This window comes from Felis catus, chromosome B1 (assembly GCF_018350175.1).
Source record: "Felis catus isolate Fca126 chromosome B1, F.catus_Fca126_mat1.0, whole genome shotgun sequence".
NCBI lineage: Eukaryota > Metazoa > Chordata > Mammalia > Carnivora > Felidae > Felis > Felis catus.
The window spans coordinates 121,742,178-121,762,957 of NC_058371.1; the positions used below are offsets into that span (position 1 = coordinate 121,742,178).

At 35.7% G+C, this 20,780-nt stretch overlaps 1 protein-coding gene across 3 annotated transcripts in view; it reads left to right on the plus strand.

The window, feature by feature from the left end:
* Positions 1-20,780, plus strand: part of DNAJB14 (DnaJ heat shock protein family (Hsp40) member B14) — a 46,257-nt gene that overhangs the window by 14,371 nt on the left and 11,106 nt on the right. The window contains exons 2-5 of one of the 3 annotated variants that reach the window (XM_023252912.2): positions 1,468-1,639; positions 9,825-9,970; positions 18,531-18,716; positions 20,531-20,625. In XM_023252912.2, the coding sequence (XP_023108680.1) occupies positions 1,468-1,639; positions 9,825-9,970; positions 18,531-18,716; positions 20,531-20,625 (599 nt within the window). Of the gene's footprint in view, positions 1-1,467; positions 1,640-8,099; positions 8,156-9,824; positions 9,971-18,530; positions 18,717-20,530; positions 20,626-20,780 lie in introns of those variants that run through there. The other 2 variants (XM_045056053.1, XM_023252913.2) reach the window with 2 other exon arrangements.

Here is a 20,780-nt window from a genome sequence, read left to right on the forward strand (position 1 = left end):
TTTAAATTGATTTCTTACTTAAATGCATTGTGCTCATTCGATTGTGGAACATATGATTAATTCTTAAAAAATTCAAAGAGAAGTCATATAGAGAAAGACAGAGACCGTATGTTTTCACTCTTATGTGGATCCTGAGAAACTTAACAGAAGACCATGGGGGAGGGGAAGGGAAAAAAAAGGAGGGAAGGAGGCAAACCATAAGAGACTCTTAAAAACTGAGAATAAACTGAGGGTTGGTGGGGGGAGGGGAAAGTGGGTGATGGGCATTGAGGAGGGCACCTGTTGGGATGAGCACTGGGTGTTGTATGGAAACCAATTTGACAGTAAATTTCATATTAAAAAAATTCAAAGACAGTAACATGGTCTAAGTATATAATGTAGTCAATTTTTATTCTTTGTGTGCCTGTATAGAATGAATATTCACCAATTGTTGGAGATAATGTTATGTCTCCTAGCTCAAGCTTGACAAAGTAGATGTTTATATCATTTGTATCCTTGGTGATTTTTTTCATTTGCCCTATGTCAGTTAATAACTGACATTGAATTGTGTTAAATTGTGTTAAACAGAAACATACTAAAATATTTTATCATCATGGTGGATTTCTGTTTCTTTCTTTTATTTTTTTCCTGTGTTTATTTAGTTTTAACTTACGGAAAGTTTCAAGCATACACAAAAGGAAAGAGAATAGTATAATCAATTCCTATTGCCCTCTCATCTTTAACCTTTATGAGTATATATGGCCAATGTATTTTCTCTGCCCTCTTACGTTCCTCCAGTACTTTAAAGCAAATCCTAGACATATCTATATTATTGTTTTATAGACTCAGTGTTTAGATTTTTTTCATACATTTACCACAGTATTTGCATGCCATTCCCTTTCACCTTTTCACCTATCTTGAAGCATTTTCCTTCTTTCCAAAATGTATACATTACAGTATCCTCTAGTGAAATCTTAGTGGTAAGTTTTATTAGTTTTTGTTTCTTTGAAAATGGTTGTAATCTTGCACATTTTCTAGAAAGTAAGTGCAGAATTCAAGTTTGACAGTTATTCACCCAGAACATTTTGAAGATACTATTCCCATGTCTTTCAGCGGCCATTATTGTTGTTGAGAAATAAAGAGGAAGTCTAATTTCTGTTTCTTTGTAGATAATTTCATTGGCTGCTGTAAAGACTATCTCTTTTTCTTTGGTATTCTGTAGTTTTACCATGATGTGACAAATGAAAGTATGTCATAAGGAATTAAGTGATAGTAATTTTGAGTTTTTAGGTTTAATTTAGTAATATTCTGCTTGTAAGTGATGATTAGTGGTGTGTAAACAAGTACATAAAGGAATTAAAAAAAGAGCCTTACGTTAAATTCTTTCGGAGTACATGATTCTTAATTTGTCAGCTTTATAACTTTCTTCTCAAGATCATATGTATGTACATGATGTTACATGGCATAGTGTGCTTTATCTTTCCACAGCACTATTGGAAATAATTATGAAAAATGGAAGCACGGCTGGAAATAGCCCTCACTGCCGAAAACCATCAGGTTGTGGTGACCAAAACAAGCCTAATTGCACGAAGGACAGCATATCTGGTAGTGGTGAAAGTGGAAAAGGCTACACCAAAGATCAAGTAGATGGAGTTCTCAGGTAGGGATAAACGTGAATTATATCTCAACTATAATTGATACTAATGTAACTTTTAAATGTTGTAACACCTAAAAAAGTGTGAACTGTTGTTCAGTGGAGGAACAAACATGGAGGAATTGAACTCTGGGTGTCTTATATTTTATGTTGTTTTGTCACATCAGTCTGTAAAGTACTGACTCTATGGAAGGTTCCATCTTTTAAAGTAACTATAAGGCACAAAGTTGCTTCCAGGTATTTTTCTCTTGAGGAATATTATTTTTATTTTTTGACACAGCATAGTATTTAGATAATTGTATTGAAAGAGGATGAAGAATTGTTTTGTCTTATGTATGCATGAAAGCAGGGAATTTCATGAGAGGAAAATTGAGGACAATAGCAACAGCATTTTCAGTTTCCTACTTATATTAATGTAGAATAGTTTTTTTTCTATTTATATTCTTTCTTTAAGGGCATCTTTATACATAGGCAAACATCATAATGTCCTCTCCTTTTTTAAAAATTTTTAAAAATTTTTTTAATTTAATTTAATTTAATTTTTTAATTTAATTTTTTTTAATTTACATCCAAATTAGCATATAGTGCAACATTGATTTCAGGAGTAGATTCCTTAATGCCCCTTGCCCATTTAGTCCATCCCCCCTCCCACACCCCCTCCAGTAACCCTCTGTTTGTTCTCCATATTTAAGAGTCTCTTATGTTTTGTCCCCCTCTCTGTTTTTATATTATATTTGTTTTCCTTCCCTTATGCTCATCTGTTTTGTCTCTTAAAGTCCTGATATGAGCGAAGTCATATAATATTTGTCTTTCTCTGACCAATTTCACTTAGCATAATACTGTCTAGTTCCATCCACGATAGTTGCAAATGGCAAGAGTTCATTCTTTTTGATGGCCAAGTAATACTTCACTGTATATATATACCACATCTTCTTTATCCATTCATCCATCGATTGACATTTGGGCTCTTTCCATACTTTGGCTATTGTCGACAGTGCTGCTGTAAACATTGGGGTGCATGTGCCCCTTCAAAACAGCACACCTGTATCCCTTGGATAAATGCCTAGTAGTGCAACTGCTGGGCCGCAGGGTAGTTCTATTTTTAGTTTTTTGAGGAACCTCCATACTGTTTTCCAGAGGGGCTGCACCAGCTTGCATTCCCATGTCCTCTCCTTTTAATAGTTTTCTTACTCTAATTATTCTGCCTCAGTGTTTTTAGTTTTACCTCCTGATACTCTTCTATTTACAGAGAAGAATCAGAGTTGGAAAATTGTGAACTGGGTTTTGGGGCTCTGGCTTAACTGATTTTATAATTAGGAAAAGATTTTCTGGGAATAAAATGAACCTTTCAGTGTGAAACCCTAGAGAAAATAATGTTTTGTTTTCTGCTACAGCTTGGGGATGCCATATTAATATTGTACTAATCTCACTCTCTAGGGAAAGTAAAATGTAAGAATGAAGGACTCTAAATCGTGATTAATCAGATAATTCACATGGAGAGCGAATTATAGTACAGTGAACTAGCTAAGTGAGGAGTAGGTAAAACAACTTAGATTGTCTTTCTCTTTACCTGTTTTCCATCTGTTTTTCTTCTAGTCTTATTTCCTGTTTTTCTCACCTTTTTTTCTCCATTGCTTTTTGGTTCATTCTTTTTTTTCTTACCGTAATTTAGAATTGAAGTCCTTTAGGGGCGCCTGGGTGGTGCAGTCGTTAAGCGTCTGACTTCAGCCAGGTCACGATCTCGCGATCCCGCGGTCCGTGAGTTCGAGCCCCGCATCAGGCTCTGGGCTGATGGCGCAGAGCCTGGAGCCTGTTTCCGATTCTGTGTCTCCCTCTCTCTCTGCCCCTCCCCTGTTCATACTCTGTCTCTCTCTGTCCCAAAAATAAATAAACGTTGAAAAAAAAAATTAAAAAAAAAAAGAATTGAAGTCCTTTAAAATAAAATATCAATGTATTTATATTTTTCTTTTTTCCCACTCTATATTTAGATGCTAAAGCTTGATTGTAACATTTTATCTGAGTGTGACCACAGATGTTGGTATTTGGTGGGAAAAAAAAAGAAAAAAGACTCCCTAATCATGGTAAAGCCATTATGAACATGAATGGTAGTGAAGCACTTTTGGGGTATAAGTAATGTTGCTAACTACTTTTATAACTAGTATTGTGTCAGAGGTGGCTGCATAAGTGAGATTAAGTGGATGAATAACTGAGAGACTTCCTTTTGAATTTCTTCAAGAAGAACCTTTAAACAGTGTGCTGGGATGCATTCCAGGAAACCATATCTGTTTGAAAACAAATTGTATTTTCTTGTAGAATTTACTTTTGATTGGGAGGGTATGTTCTTAATGAAAGACCTACATGAAGTTAATTGTATTATATGTGATTTCTATTTAGAATCATTTTTGTGATTTCTTTTAAAAGACTATAGAACCACTTACATGTTTTGAAATATCACCAAAAGAGAGTTGAAAGTTTGGCAGCATAGGAATCCCCTAATCTAGCACTATTCTTTAAGAATCTTTTTTCTTCATTTCCTCTGCTCTCAGTTGGAAAGGAAAAGAGGAGTAGTTCAAGTCATAGTAGAAATAAGGAAGGAAGAACAGTGCTTTGTTTTGCTGTCTCTTTGAGTATTTGGGCTGGGGACATTTTGAGAATGGAGGAATGAAAGATGATAGTGGGTACAGATACACATTGCATAGGGCCAGCATTGGAAAGATGCAAACACAATGTTGAGGAAGTTTCTGTCTGTTGGCTTCTATACTCTCTGTGAAATTGGAGATGAGGTTATCCTCTGGGAGTTAGGAGAAAAGAGATGAGATTGAAAGCTTGAGGAGAGTGGTACAAGGATGGAAAATTTACAGAGAGGAAAGGCAAAGGGAACAGAAGGGTCGCTGGTTAGCGTTGAGGCCCAGCCAAGTTTGAGACCATGAATTCTTATTGGGTATAAGTATTAGCTTAGTAGTATAGTTGTATTAGGGATTGTTTCTCTGGTCAATAATTTTATTATCCCTTTTTTTATTAAATGCAGTTTTTTTTTTTTTTCCTTTGAGGACTAAATATGATTGGAACATTCTTTAGTAGAATCCCTAAGTTATTCAAAATACTTCAGTTGGTACCTTACATGAGTTGCTTAGCTGAATTATATAACACTTATTCATTACAGTAGCCCTTGTAAGTGTTGCTTTAGTAAGGTAACAAATCACCAGCAAACACTTACATGCTGTATGTTTTTGTTTTTTGTTTTACCTATACACAGGGGATTTTTTCTGAAGAAAGCCATGTTATCTTGTGGTAGCACGATTATGCAAACAAGTTGCTCAGTGACAGTTTGGCTCAATGGGAGAAGCCATGCAATAATACTGCAGCCATTGCATAAGTACGAGCTAGCTTACAGTAAGACTGAAGAAAAAGTATATCACTTTGTAAAGCTAATATTCTGTGTCGCTAAACCCTGTTTGTTGTCTTTGAGTTGAAATCTATTGAAAAGTTATTGAGAAGAAGTGTCATGGATCTAATGCGAAGAGGTTTTGAATTTCTCACTGAAGAAAAGCCCATCTTTTATTTTAAAAATTTACCAGATCAGTGTGAAAGCATTAACTAACTGGGTCATCTTTCTGTTTATTAGGAACGCTTGTGTTACAATTATTAAGTCATTTGAATTATGGGGATTTGATTAGGATTTGATTTAAGCTCTAGCTCTGTAGATGAAAAGAAATCATTTTGCTAAACTTATAAAATAAATAGTCCTTTGTCTCAGGGACGAACAGCTATTTCCCTAAACACCAGTTAAATTTGGAGTCTATTCAAATGATCAGCTATAACGTGAAAAAAATAATTGAGAGAGGACCGTCCTGCCCTACGCACTACGCTTTCATGCACGTAAAGGAAGATGTAAAGGCTGCACCAGACTGACTTCTCAGTTGTTGAGCTTGCAGTCAGATCTTTCTGGACTGGTTGTTCATATCTCCTTCCAGAGGAGGTAATAGATTACCTCTTCTTAATTTATTTTCTTGTTTATTTCTTTCTTTTTAAAAAAATTCTTTGGTGAAGATAGAGAAGAACGCTTGAAACTTTAAGCAAGGAGTGAACTATATATATATATATATATATATATATATATATATATATGTATATATATATATATATGTATAAAGTATGGCAAATGCATTGAGTTGGTGAAGGCACAATGATCAAAAATATAAATTGAAATAAATATATGAATGGTAATTCATTCATGTGTGAAATATTAAGTAAATGAGTGTATTTGGAGCCTTACTTGAAATAATGGAGTAGTCTGCAGCCTGTCCACTGGTGATGTCAACTTTATACCCCTCTGCTGGCTTCTCAAAAAATTTCTCTTGTTAACATGTGATGAAAAACTCAGTGCAAGGAGGATATAGTAGAACTAGCTACACTTAAGAATTAGTGAAATAAGGGGTACCTGGGTGGTTCAGTCAGTTAAGCGTCTGACTTTGGCTCAGGTCATGCTCTCACGGTTTGTGAGTTCAAGTCCCACGTCGGGTTCTGTGCTGACAGCTCAGAGCCTGGAGCCCTGCTTTGGATTCTGTGTTTCCCTCTGTCTCTGCTCCTCCCCTGCTTGTGCTCTGTGTCTCTCTCTCTCAAAAATAAACATTAAAAAAAATAGTGAAATAATTGTTTTTCTACCTCTTTTTGTGACAGTTCTTAGCTTGAGACACATCTGCAGAAGATTGCGAATTCCATCCTAATTTTCCTACCCTATCCAGCAGTCCTCTCTTGGGCTGCCTTTTCCTATTGCCTAGCCTTTTATGCTCAGGAAATCTCAACAAAACAATTTTGGAGGGTTAGTCTGGCATATAATTTATCATCTTGTGCATGCAAACCAAGTAATAATGACTTTAGGATTGTTTAGTGTTTTATCACTGCCTTTTGTTTTCTGCATTCACATAGTGTCTATCATATTCTTGGCTCTATTCCTTGTCCCACAGTCTGTTCTCCTCTATTCCAAATTAACTTTTTTTTTAATGTTTTATTTATTATTGACAGAGAAAGACAGAGCATGAGCGGGGGAGGGGCAGAGAGAGAGGGAGACACAGAATCAGAAGCAGGCTCCAGGCTCTGAGCCGTCAGCCCAGAGCCGGACGCGGGGCTCGAACTCGTGAACCACGAGATCGTGACCTGAGCTGAAGTCGACGCTTAACTGACTGAGCCACCCAGGCGCCCCCCAAATTAACTTTTGATGCCAACTACATTATAGCACTTACCACCTTTGACCATTAGATCTTAACCGTTTCTGCCTTCAAATTGGGCCATTCATCCATCCGTCCATCTATTATACATCCATTCACCACATATGGTGAACAAGACATAATCTTTGCCTTCAGGAGGTCTATAGTCTAGAAGAGGGCTCGGACCAGGTAGGTGCAGTACACTGTGGTAATTGCCGGGGTAGGGCTCAAGTCCAGAGGGTTTTGGGGAAGATACAGCAGGAGCACCAAACTGAGTCTTGAGGAATTGGAGTTCTTGAGAAAATGAAAAGCCAAGCTGAGGTCTGAAGCAGTTGTGGAAACTAACTAAGCAAGAAGCAGAGAAGGCACGTTCTGGGCACCAAAACCAACATTTGAAAATACCTGGGAGAGAAAAGTCTGTTTAAATACTGATAGGAAAAGCGGATAGAAAGGAAGAGGTGGGTTACTCAGGTGTCCGAAGGGTTCCTTTTCCTTACCGTGGTTTTGAGGGCAGAATTTTCAAGTCAGACGGACTAGGTAGGGTTTGAGTCCTTACTTGTGAGGCCTTTCCTCATCATCCTATTTAAAATAGCTGCCTTCTTGTCCATTCTCTAGTCCCCTTTGTCACTTTATTTTTCTCTATTTATCACCATACGATGTACTTTATATTTTACTTGTTTATTTGTTCATTGTTCATCCCTCTCCCAATTGTAAATTTAATGCGAATCGTGATTCTTTTGACTATTTTATTCACCACTATAGCATCTGAAATAGTGTCCGCAGAAAGTAGTTGATCAGTAAATTTTTGTTGAACAAATAAACTCAGTTCCCCTCTATTACTTTGTTATATGACTTTTGGCAACTTAACCATTCAAAGCCTTGATTTTCTCATTGGTTAAATAGGAATAACATCTAATGAGGAGGAAATGAAACAATTTATGTAAAATAGCCAGTATAATATGATTCTGCAATTCTCTGTGTGAAATCTTTGTGGACCAAATGTAGTTTGGAATTCAGAATTGTTCATATTTTAGGAAGATAGTAAGGAGCATATGTTATACATTACATAGCAACACTTAACCTCTAGTGAGCAGCCCAGAACCTAATAGTAACATTTCTGCAGCAACATATTCACACCTAAATGGGATAAATGAAAACCCTATAGCAGCTTCACATCCAAGGAGGTCAAATTTTGCCTCTGAAAGAGTTCAGTCAGGTTTCTGCATCAAATTGGTTATAGAATAACTTTCGTTTTTCAGAGCTTTATGGATTTTGGAACATGGATATGTGATTGTGGACCTGTGCCTGACACACAGTAGGTGTTCTATAAATGTCCCCTTTCATTTTTTTTCTGTCACATAGTTTCTAAACATATCTGGGAGAATGGGTTCTACAAAGGCAGGAAGCATTCTCTGTTTTATTCACAAATATATCTCAAGTGCCCAGAACACTGTCTGTGACATAATTGGTGCTCAATAAATATTGCTGGTTAAACAAAGGAAATACCATGTTTATGGAATAAAATGTTAATAATTATTATCAAAGTAAAAACATCCAATTTTAATTATTTTTATCATAAAGAAGACCGCAAAACAGATTTTTGTTGATGTGTGATTATAAATAGATTTCTATAATCTTATACAGTGTCTTCTCTCTCTTTTTTTTTTTACTTTGTTCATTTAACAAATGTTGAATACTGTCATTATTATTTTTTTTAAGTTTATTTATTTTGAGAGAGAGAGAGAGGGGAGCATGTGTGAGGGAGGGGCAGCAAGAGAGGGAGAGAGAGAGAATCCCAAGCAGGATCCGTGCTGTCAGCACAGAGCCCAAAGTGGGGCTCAATCTCATGAGCCATGAGATCATGACCTGAGTGGAAATCAAGAGTCAGGTGCTTAATCAACTGAGCCACCCGGGTGCCCCTGAATGCGATCATTATAAAAGGAGGGCTAAGGCTCATTTATTCCAGAAATATTTACTGAGAACCTATCCTGTATCAAGCACTGTGATGGCTTATAGGTTCAGTAGTAAAATAAGATCGATCATGTCTCAGAACTTTAAGTCACTCTGCAGTTCTTTAGCTGCCAGTGAACAATTATTTCTTAGCTCTTTATCCTGTTGCTACTTCAGGCGACTCACACATGGAACACATCTAAAGTCATAAAGTACTCCACAGAAGATGTTTAAAATGTTACTGTATTCTAGTGAAGGAAAATTAGTAAGTTTGGGGGAGAATGTTAACATTTAAAAGTATTAGTGTTCTCTGCTCCAGTCAGAGTATTTTATTTCTTCATATTCTTTAAAGACTCCGGGCTTAAATCTGTTAACACCTTTAGTTAGCTATGTCAGTAATCTTTAAAAGTATGCTCATCAGAATGAAAATTGGGTGTAACAAACATTTTTGAGTCCTGTGATGTATATTATTATGAGGTTTTATCTTTCTTAGAGTGACACAGATGAGTTCTCTTTAGAATAGCCAAACTGAGTTAATTTGCATTGACGTTGAAGCCATAGAGTACTTGTAATTGTTTTACATGCACTAAATTGTTGCTGTGATATTTGGTGAGGTCTGCATTATGTGACAATAGAACTCTTGGAATGCAGTGTGTATTAAATTAACCTTAGCTACGACATACTTGGGAAGAGTTTTGGAATTTCTTATTCTCACTCTCTCATTCTAGCTTCAGTGTGTGCTCTGTCCTTCATCCATGATTGTTACGGGCTTTGCTACTTCTCTGTAGTTGGGATAAAATGCACCAAGGACATTCTCATGGCCAACTCTCCATAGGCTGGAAAGAGGTTAAGGGAATGGTCTGTGGTCAAAAAAGAGAATGAAGCAATAACCTTTAACGGGATAAGCTATCATTTGATACTGAGGAAATAGTCCACAGACAGTTCTTCTTAGTATTCTAATAAGTAAAAAATTAGAGATATTTCCTGGAGTTCTTCCTTGAAATTTACATTATAACACACTCTCTTGTTCACAGCATAAACAAATGTAAAAATTACTATGAAGTGCTTGGAGTTACCAAAGATGCTGGTGATGAAGATTTGAAAAAAGCTTATAGAAAGCTTGCTTTGAAGTTTCATCCAGACAAAAACCATGCACCTGGAGCAACAGATGCTTTTAAAAGTAAAGTAAACCTTTTAAAGCAGTTTTACTAAGCTCTTTGTAGAATCCACTTTACAGTGTTTTAGAATATTAAATTCTGCCTTTAGACTGGTTCATTTAGAAGCCAGCTTAAGCAAGTGTCCTCAAAATCCTTTAAAACTTTATTATTAATTTGTTATACCAAGAGCCAAACAAATACGGTGTGGCTTCACAAGAGCAAAATGCCAGTTTGGGCGAAGTTGTAAGTAACTTTTCTAGATAATCATGCATGCTTTCTAGTTTACTACACTAGTGTGTGGTATACATAAGCTTCTAGTGCATTACCATCTGCTTCCAAGGGCACTGAAACAAAACATAGCTTTTGCGAGTTTTTAGGATAATAGAGACTGTCTAAAATTGGGAAATTGCTTGGGAATTTCTGTTTGCCCAGTGTTGTTATATTTCTGTTAACTGGCCAATTTTTGCATTTTTTTGTATGTGGTTCTAACTATGGTGATTTTTTTTTTTTTCTTTTTAAGAATTAGTTTCTTGGGGCACCTGGCTGGCTCAGTTGGTGGAGTATGCAACTCTTGATCTTGGGGTCATGAATCTGAGCCCCATGTTGGGCATAGAGCTTACTTAAAAAAAAAAAGTCTTTTTCCTTTTGCTACTCATTCTTCCTCATTTTCTTAATATTATTTCAAGGTTTTTTGTTGTTGTTGCCAGTTTCATGAATGAATGTCACCTCATTTTATAATTTCGTATTTTGTTACATGCAATTTGTTCATAGTAGTTAACTTCTAATTCATAGGAAAATGCTTAAATTTGTCATTGCTCCCAGGAGCCTGGTGGCTTGGTCGGTTAAGTGTCTGACTTCAGCTCAGGTCATGATTTTGCGGTTTGTGGGTTTGAGCCCCACGTCGGGCTCTGTGATGACAGCTCAGAGCCTGGAGCCTGCTTTGGATTCTGTGTCTCCCTCTCTCTCTGCCCTTCCCTTGTTTGTGCTCTGCCTCTCTCTCTCTCTCAAAAATAAACAAACATAAACATAAAATTTTTTTTTTTAAATTTGTGATTGTTCTTCTTGAGAATTAGGCATTTTTACAGTCAGCATATCATGTTTGCAGTGAAACGCTGGGGTCTTGGAATAACAGGATGGAGACACTAATTTTTAAAATGCTCCTAAAACTTAGATGATTCCATTGGTCTTTCACAAAATACTGTTGATATTATTTACAAAACAGTTTTATTTCTTGAAGGAAGCTGCCAAGTCCAATGTATTTTGGCAATTAATATATTCCAATAAAAGCAGCTGCCAAAGTGGTGCCGGTGGAAGTAAAATATCCCTGTGACACTGAGCACCTTCTCTGTTTTCTTCAGTTAAAAGTGGCATCTTGAAAATAGAGAAAATGTTTCTTTACTCCAAAGCACTAACTTTAGCACATAATGTGGAAAAAAAATAATTTTTTTCCACATTATGAATTAAAATCATTTAATTTAAAATTGTTGTTGTTGTTGTTTTCAGTTTTATTTAAGTAATCTCTACACCCAACATGGGGCTCAAACTCATGACTCTGAGATCAAGAGTCGCACGGTCTTCCAACTGAGCCAGCCAAGTACCCCAAATTGTTGGTGCTTTTAAATAGTGAAAAATATCTTGGCAGTGAGTTATTTGCATGTTTGTGATCTGCTAAGTGATTCCAGTTTTAATTCTTCATTAATATTAAAAATGTTAAACTGCTCGTTCCTCTCACTTCATATTGAAGTCGTGTTAGCATTATTAGTCTTGAAATAACAGCGAGTGGATCTACCAATATTTTTACATGTTATGTTACATTTCGAAGAGGTGAGCAGCATAAACGTCACTCCAGCTAGACATTCGGAAGGAACTTGACAAAGGTGATTATACTTTGATGTGGTACATTTCAGAGTCTAATGCTCTGCTTTGCAAACTAGAAACTTAATATTTATCAACATGCTGGGAGGTGGTTCCTCTCTAGAGGAGAGGCTCACATTATTCAGTACACAGGAGGTTATCTGTAAATCAGAATGCCAACTTATTAATCCCAAAGAGGATCAGAATAGGGAATTGGTTCATGAGCGCGTTTTTCATTGAGTGGGTGGAAAACTAGGTTGTAATTCACAGATGCTTGGTGTGCAGAGGTAGTTAATTAGAAGACATTACGGCTAGTGTCATCATACAGAAATCATTTATTCAGCACCCAGGATCTTTTCATTATCTTCTGAATCATCTTACTTTATTTTATTTTAAGTTTATTTATTTATTTTGAGAGAGAGAGCAGGGGAGGGGCAGGGAGAGAGAGGAAGAGAGAGAATCTCAAGCAGTCTCTGCACTGTCAGCACGGAGCCCAACGAAAGGCTCGATCTCATGGCCTGAGCCAAAACCAAGAGTCGGTCACTTAACAGACTGAGCCACACAGGTGCCCCTCATTTTATTTTATTTTTAACCAATTGATCCTAACTTCTGTTTTTGGGATACTAAGCTGTTTGTTTTAAGCAAATATTATAGTTTTTTCTTTTGTATAAAAGGTAAGTATAGATTGATCGCTCTGTAACTGCCAAAAGACATTTTACAGAAGACGGACACCATTTGCTTTTTATTTCCTTCAAGAATAAAAAAGAGGAGGTAATCAGTTTAGGGAATTAAATTAGAGAGAAGAGATATTTTCATTTGTGTGGGTCTTTTGTTTTGTTTTTTAAATAAGCTCAATGCCCAATGTGGGGCTTGAACTCACGATCAAGAGTCACACACTTTACTGGGTGAGCCAGCCAGGTACCCCTTCATTTGTGTGTTTTGTAAAGCTTTAAAAATAAAAGATAGGTTGCTATCAAGGAGGATAGACTAAACGAACTCTTAAGTTCTTTACAGTTAGGATTGTAACTGAAGTTTCTCAAAGCGGGGAATATTTTGTTTACATCTAGAGAGTAAATTGCACGGTATATATGAACATACTTTAACAAAATATTTGAATGAAATGGATCCCTTTCCTTCTGTCTGATGTGGATGTCTTCAAAATATACCCCGTCTACTTTATCTTCAAAGACTCCCAAGTATTTCAGAGACCGTTTGAACAATACCTATACTGTATATATAGTTATACACCCTGACCAAGTAGAGTTTATTCCAAGAATGCAAGGCTGATGCTTGAAAAATCAGTCAGTGTGACCCTCTATATTAACAGGCTAAAGAAGAAAAATCTCATGATTGTATCAATCAGTGTGGGAAAAGCATTTGAAAAATTTCGCCACTCATTTGTGATAAAAATTAACAGAAAAAAAAGCCCTGACAGAATAAATAGGAATAGAAAGGCCTTGCGTCAAATCGATAAAAGAGCAACTACAGAAAACACTATACTTAATGGTAAAAGACTGAATGCTTCCCCCCAAGATTGAGAACAAAGCTAGAATGTTTCCTTTCACCACACTTATTCAGTATAGTGTTGGAAATTCTAGTCAGTGCATTAAGGTGAGAGAATAAAAGAGAGAAATATTGGAAAGAGATAAAACTGTCCCTGTTTACAAATGATCTAATTATAAAAAAATCTCAAGAATGCACCTCACCCCCAAATTTTTAGAATCAATATATATATTCTGCAAGATTTTAGGATACAAAAAGCAATTTTTCTCTTTAGAAATATTTGGTACATTTCAGTATACTAGCAGTGAATATATAGATACAAATTAAAAATTCATTAAATTAGTAATCAGAAACTCCCAAAAAGAAATCAGATGCCTTTCCTGGAGAATCCTACAGAACTTTTAAAGAAAAATTTAAACTAATTCTACGGTCTCTTCCTGAAAATAGAATCAATGTAATCAAACACATACACACAAGAAATACTTAGGTGTAAATTTAACAAACCTTTTACAGGATTTTTATGCTGAATGCTATTTAATACTAGTGAAAGAAATCAGAGAAGATGTAAATAAATGGAGCCATATATCATGTTCATGGATTGGAAGACAGCATAGTAAAGATGTCAGGTGTCATCAAATTCATATGTGTATTTAACACAGTTCCTGTCAAAATCCTAGGAAGCCTTTTTTTTTTTTTTTTGTAGATTAAAGTAAGTTTGCTCTAGAACTCATATGGAAAGATAAAGAACCTGAATAAATAAGAACAATTTACTAAAAGAATGGAGTGGAGTCATCAGTTTATCTAATTTCAGGGCTAACTTTATGGCTACAGTGATCAAAAGAGTGTGGTATTGGCAGAGGGATAGACAAATAGATTAGTGGAACAGCATAGGAAGCCCCGATGTTGACCCATACAAATATACCTAACTGGCTTTTGACAAAGGTGCAAAAGCAATTTAACAGAGGAAGGATAGACTTTTCAGCAAATGGTTTTGGAGCAATTAGATATTCATAGTTGAAAAGAGTTAACTTTGACCTAAGTCTTATACTTTTTACAAGAATGAACTTGAAATAAATCATAAACCATAAAACGCTTTTTAACTCTTAGCAAAAAACATGGGAGCAAATCTTTAGGATCTTAGGCTAGACAATAATTTCTTATACTTAACACCAAAAGCACAGCTTATAAAAGGAAAAGTTGATAATTTGGATTTCATGATTTTTTTTTTTAAAGTTTGCTCTGTAGAGACCTTATGAAGGATAAAAAGACAAATACCAGGATGGGAGAAAATATTTGCCAAACACATATCTGGAAAAGACTACTATCTAAAATATATAAAGAACTCCTCAGACTCAAAAATTTAAAAACAGACAATTCAATAAAGAAAATGAGTAAAAGACATTTCACTGAAGATGACAAATGGAAAGATACAAATGGAAAATAAGCAATGAAAAGATATTTAACATCATTCATTAGCCTTTAGAGATAGTGTAAAGTAAAACCAAATGAGATATCACTGATGACTAAAATAAAAAATAGTGACGGGGCGCCTCAGCGGCTCAGTTGGTTAAGCCGCCAACTTCGGCTCAGGTCATGATCTCATAGTTCGTGAGTTCAAGCCCTGCGTCTGGCTCTGTGATGACAGCTCTGAGCCTGGAGGCTACTTCAGATTCTGTGTCTCCCTCTCTCTCTGCGCTTCCCCCATTTGCTCTCTCTCTCTTTCTCTCTCTCTCTCTCAAAAATAAATAAAACGTTAAAGAAATTAAAAAAAAAAAGTGACAACATCTTTGGTGTTAGATGTGGATGTGGAGAAACTGGATCACTCATACATGGTGGATGGGATGTAACATGAAACAGTCATTCTGTAAAATGGTTAGTTTGGCAGGTTCTCAAAAAACTAAATATTCAGCGACCATACAACCCAGCAGTTGCGTTCCTGGACATTTATCCTAGAGAAATGAAAGTTTACGTTCACACGTAAACCTGTACATGAATGTAAATAGCAGTTTTATTCATAATACCAAAAACTAGAAACAACCCATTCAGTGGGTGAATGACGAAACAAACAGTGGGACATCCATACCATGAAGTACTACTCATCAATGAGACGGAATGAACTGTGGTAGTCCCTTCTTACCTGCAGGGGTTATGTTCCAAGACCCCCAGTGGACTTTTGAAACCACAGATAGTACTGAACCCTATATATACTGTGTTTTTTTTTTCTATACATACATACCTGTGATAAAGTGTAATTTTATAAATTAGGCACAGTAAGATATTAACAACAACAATAAAATACAATTTTAACAACATACTATAACGAAAGTTACGTAAATGTGGTATCTCTCTCTCTCTCTCTCTCTCTCTCTCTCTCTCTCTCTCTCTCTCTAAATATCTTATTGTACTGCATTAACCCTTGTTGTGATGATGTGAGATGATGAAATGCCTACATGATAAGATGAAGTGAGATGAGTGAGGTAGGCATAGTGATGCAGCATCAGGCTACTATTGACATCTGATGATAAGTCAGAAGGAGGATCATCTGCTTCCACACCATGGTTGATTAAGGGTAACTGAAACCATGGATTGGAGGTAAAGGAGAGACTATGGTTTTGGCTTACCTAACAACCTGGATTGATCGCCAAAGAATTATGCTAATTGAGAAAAGCCAATCCCAAATTGTTTCATTCCATTTATATGCTGTATTATTTTTCTTATATAATATTTCTGAAATGCCAAAAATACAGAACTAGAGACTAGATTAGTGGTTGTTAGGGATTAAAGAGGGGATGGAAGGGAAGGAAATGGGTGTGGTTTTACAAGGGCAATGAGAGGATGCTAGTGGAAATGTCCGATATCCTGATTATGTCAGTATCAATATCCTATTTGTGATAGTACTTTAATTTTACAAGATATTGCTCTTGGAGAAATTCGGTAGCAGGTACAGAGGATCTCTCTGTATTATTTCTTACAACTTCATGTAAGTTTAAAGTTACCTCAGAATGAAAGTTTGATAAGGGGCACCTGGGTGGCTCAGTCAGTTAAACATCTGACTTCCGCTCAAGTCATAATCTCACGGTTCGTGAGTTCAAGCCCCACTTCGGGTGAGCTCTTGTCCCACTTTGGGTGAGCAGGAGCCCTACTTTGGGTTAGCCCCACTTCTCTCTCTCTCTCTCTCGCCCTCATGGGATATTCTCTCTCTCTCTCTGTCTCTCTCCCTCCCTCTCCCCCTCCAGTCTCTCTCTCTCTCTCTCTCTCTCTCTCTGCCTCTCATGGGATTCTCTTTCTCTCTCTCCCTCTCTCTCTGCCCCTCACTCACTTGAGCCCTCTTTCTCTCTCTAAGAAAAAAATAAAAGAATAAAAGTTAAATTAAAGAGAAGAGAATATGGTGGAAGGTACCTTTGGTGAAGTGAGACTGGGATAGAAATGTATTTTGTACAGCTTTTGAATACCAAAATAAATTTTGGGCTTAATTTTTTAGGTAATAAGGAACTGAAAAAAAATTTGTATTATGGGTATAGAACAAAGTAAATGAATAGAAAATTAGAATAGATAAATTGTCTTACATATACAATTATGGGTTATAACAGTATTTCACATAGATTTTCTAAAATAGCTTGCTGTTTGGAAATTCCTTTTTTAAAAAACAAAACCTGTTTTAAAATAGGATTGAGATGCCAATATATTAATGATATAAAAAGTAACAGCATTATGAAATTACTTGGAATAGTCTATTTGTATATAGACTGATATTATTAGAAGTACAACTGATATTACTGGAAGTACAACTTTGGCAGATATTGATAGATATGCTTCTCTTTTAGGTATGGTTTAATACCTTGGTGTTGTTTGTAAGTACATTGTTTGGATCTCTGATCATGCTTTCCCGTTGGAGCAACATTATAAATCGTGGCTATATTTCTGAGTCATAGATCTATTTGAGAATCTAAAGAAAGGTTTGGATTATCTCCTTAGATAAATGGACCATCAAACTAATTTTTCATATACTGGGATTCACAGGCCACCTGCAAGCTATCTCTGAATCCCAGGTTTTAGTTTTAGAATCTCTATAAGAAGAAAAGTTCCAGAGTATATGTGTATAATTAATTTCAGTGTGATATCTAATCATCCAAAAATAACTATCTAATGAGCATCTATTTGCTTGCACAGTACCTATGGCAGCTGCCACATGGGATCCAAAAAGTGTTTTTAAAATACCCCATATTGCGAAAGGCTTACAATCAACTTTAAGAAGCAAGCTGTATTTATGAAATGATTATTAGAAGTGTCAGAATGAGAATAGGGTAATTTCCTGCTTGGATCAAAGCATTACAGCTTTTGTAAATTACCTCAAAAAGACATTTTTGTAATCAACATACCATTGCCTCTTTTGGACGTGGGAGTATGAGAAGGGAAATAGAATTCTTTATAAATAAATACCACAAACTTAGTGAAGTGAGATAGGAACACTAGAGACCATCTGGATCCATTCAGAAGCAAATTCAGATTTTACAAGTGCACCATGGGGATACTGCAGTGAAAACATAGACATTGTCCTTACCCTCATGGAGTTTCCAGTTTTAAGAGGAATAAATTGTTCATGAATAGAATGAAAAATAGCACATTGTGGGCTGGCATGTGCAGCAGTGTAGGTTGCATAGAGTATACTTACTGCGCTAACAAACATTTTGACCTTGAACAAGTTTCTTAACCTTTTTGAGGCTCAGGAAGCTCATCTGTAATTTAGGGATAATAATGAATAATGTAATAAGATACCGTGTTCAAAGCCTGACAGTTGGTCACTAGTGTTACTATTATTGGTTTGAGTAGCTCTAATGAATGACTAAATTAGGGTATTCAAAAGGAAGAAGTAGGATATTAGGGGATGGACCACAGTAGTAAGAAAGTAGGATGTACATTCCTTTATATGCAAGATAGTAAGGAGACTTACCATCTCATAAAAATTTGAATGGGAGGTAATAATATGTGTAATGGCAGGCAATGTATAAGTCTTTTTAAAAAATGTATACGAAAATAAATTATTAACTGTTTTACTATTTCTTGATTAGCCTTAAGTAGGATTTGTTGGGTTTTTTTTGTTTCTTGTCTGTATATGTGGGGTTTTTTTTGTTTGTTTTTCGGTTAACATGGCAGTAGCTTTTATATGGGGAAGTCTTTTATAGTATAAAAACTTTGCTTACCAACTTTTACTCATTACCTTTTCAGAGATTGGAAATGCTTATGCTGTTTTAAGCAATCCAGAAAAACGAAAACAGTATGACCTCACGGGCAATGAAGAACAAGCATGTAATCACCAGAACAATGGTAGATTTAATTTCCATAGAGGTTGTGAAGCTGATATAACTCCAGAAGACTTGTTTAATATATTCTTTGGTGGTGGATTTCCTTCAGGTATTTTAATGTTAGTTATAAATATTATATTTAATGAAGCTAGAGATTCTCACCTCCAATTAGGCTACGTAGAGATTTATCTACTTTTCCGCTACATTTCTTACAGTATTATGATCCTCCGATGACTTTTCATGAAGGTAGAAAAAAATGTTAGATTTATTACCTTCAATGTAAGTCTGACTTTTTTCTAGAACATGTTTTAATTTTTTTAAAAAAGAAATGAGTACAGATATTCTCTATTTTATATAAAGCTGAAGAAAGGATATATAAATAGGAGATCCAGTGGCAGTGTCTTAATTAAGTGCTATTACAATTACAGGAGGTATCATATACCCTAGATGACAATTTGACATTGGTTCTCTGAAGATCTTTGTAGACATTTCATTCATCGCATTATAAATTGCTAGTTCGGATATATGTAGAGGTACTTTTCATTGAAATATTAAAATGTTTGATTCATAGGTTATATATAAAGTAAGTGGGTTTTTAAAATTATTTTAAGATAGGGGCGCCTGGGTGGCTCAGTCGGTTAAGCGTCCGACTTCGGCTCAGGTCACGATCTCGCGGTCCGTGAGTTCGAGCCCCGCGTCGGGCTCTGGGCTGATGGCTCAGAGCCTGGAGCCTGCTTCCGATTCTGTGTCTCCCTCTCTCTCTGCCCCTCCCCTGTTCATGCTCTGTCTCTCTCTGTCTCAAAAATAAATAAAAAACATTAAAAAAAAATTTAAAAAAAAATAAAATTATTTTAAGATAGAAATAATTGGTTGAATTAGGCTATCAAAGTAAAATATTGTAGAAGTACTACTAAATGAATAGATTTTATAGTACCAGCATAAGTTGTATTGAATGCTACTTTATTTACTATGAGTTGTGTGAGAATTAATGTTCTCTAACTGTATAGCTCCTGTAAGATAGTTAAAATTATAGCTCCAGTAATGTTGACATCATTTATTTAAGGTACTAAGTTAAACATTCGATTCAAAATTAGGAGAATCTTCATGAATGTAGCAATATAATTTGGCCTGATGGCCCTGCCTGAATATTATTGAGAAAGATTGTGGTCGTTGACAGGGCATTTTGTAAAGCATTCTTGAAGGAAAGAGAATGTGTAAATGCAAATTAATGAATGAAAATACAACATGTATTTTGACATATTATGACATATAATTACTTCTCACAGAAAAGTTATCCAGACTAGTAATTTTGATGGTAAATATGTAGGAACGATCAAGAATCTTTCGGGTTAATAGTCAAGTTTCAGATAGTTGAGTTACAGTTCTTTTGCTTGTTATGACATAATTTACTTTGTCAGAGGTAGCTCTTTCTGATTGGTCACCTTATTTGAAAACAACCTGATTGTCTATCAGCAGGAGAATACTTGAATAAATTGTGGTTCACCTCTACCATATTCTATTATACAGCTGTTTGGTTTTTTTGTTTTTAATAAGTTCTAGCACTGTCTTGATTTCTAGAGGTATTTGTGATTCATTGATAAATGCAGAAAGCAGAGTTTGAGAGTAAGACCCAAGATTTGTAAAAACAACCAACCACAACAAAGTCCTCTGTGGATGCAATATTAAGGAGGACCTTATTTAGGTTTTCATAAAGAACTTCCGTCTCCAAGGAAGCAAAGTCTGGGAAGGATCATTGCTGTTTCTATCCACCCTTTACTCACAGGAGGAAAGGGCAATAAGCATTCACTACTCAAACATGTATTATTTTAGTAACTTTTAAAAATTAAATAAAAATGTAAAAAATATATCATTTTTCTGATCACAGTTTCTCTCCTTAGTTTTACCTTGCTTTTAATTTTTTAGGTAGCGTACATTCATTTTCAAATGGACGAGCTGGTTATAGCCATCAACATCAGCATCGACATAGTGGACATGAAAGAGAAGAAGAACGAGGAGATGTATGTTTATGATATGATTAGAAATCTTCAAAATGGCACATTTCAGTTCAGGAAAAGCAATTAGGGTTGTCTGAAAATAGGGCAAGTTGTTTTAAAAGGAAGTAATGAGTTTTCCCTTACCAGAGGTATTCAATAGAGACTAGGCAGTCCTTTAG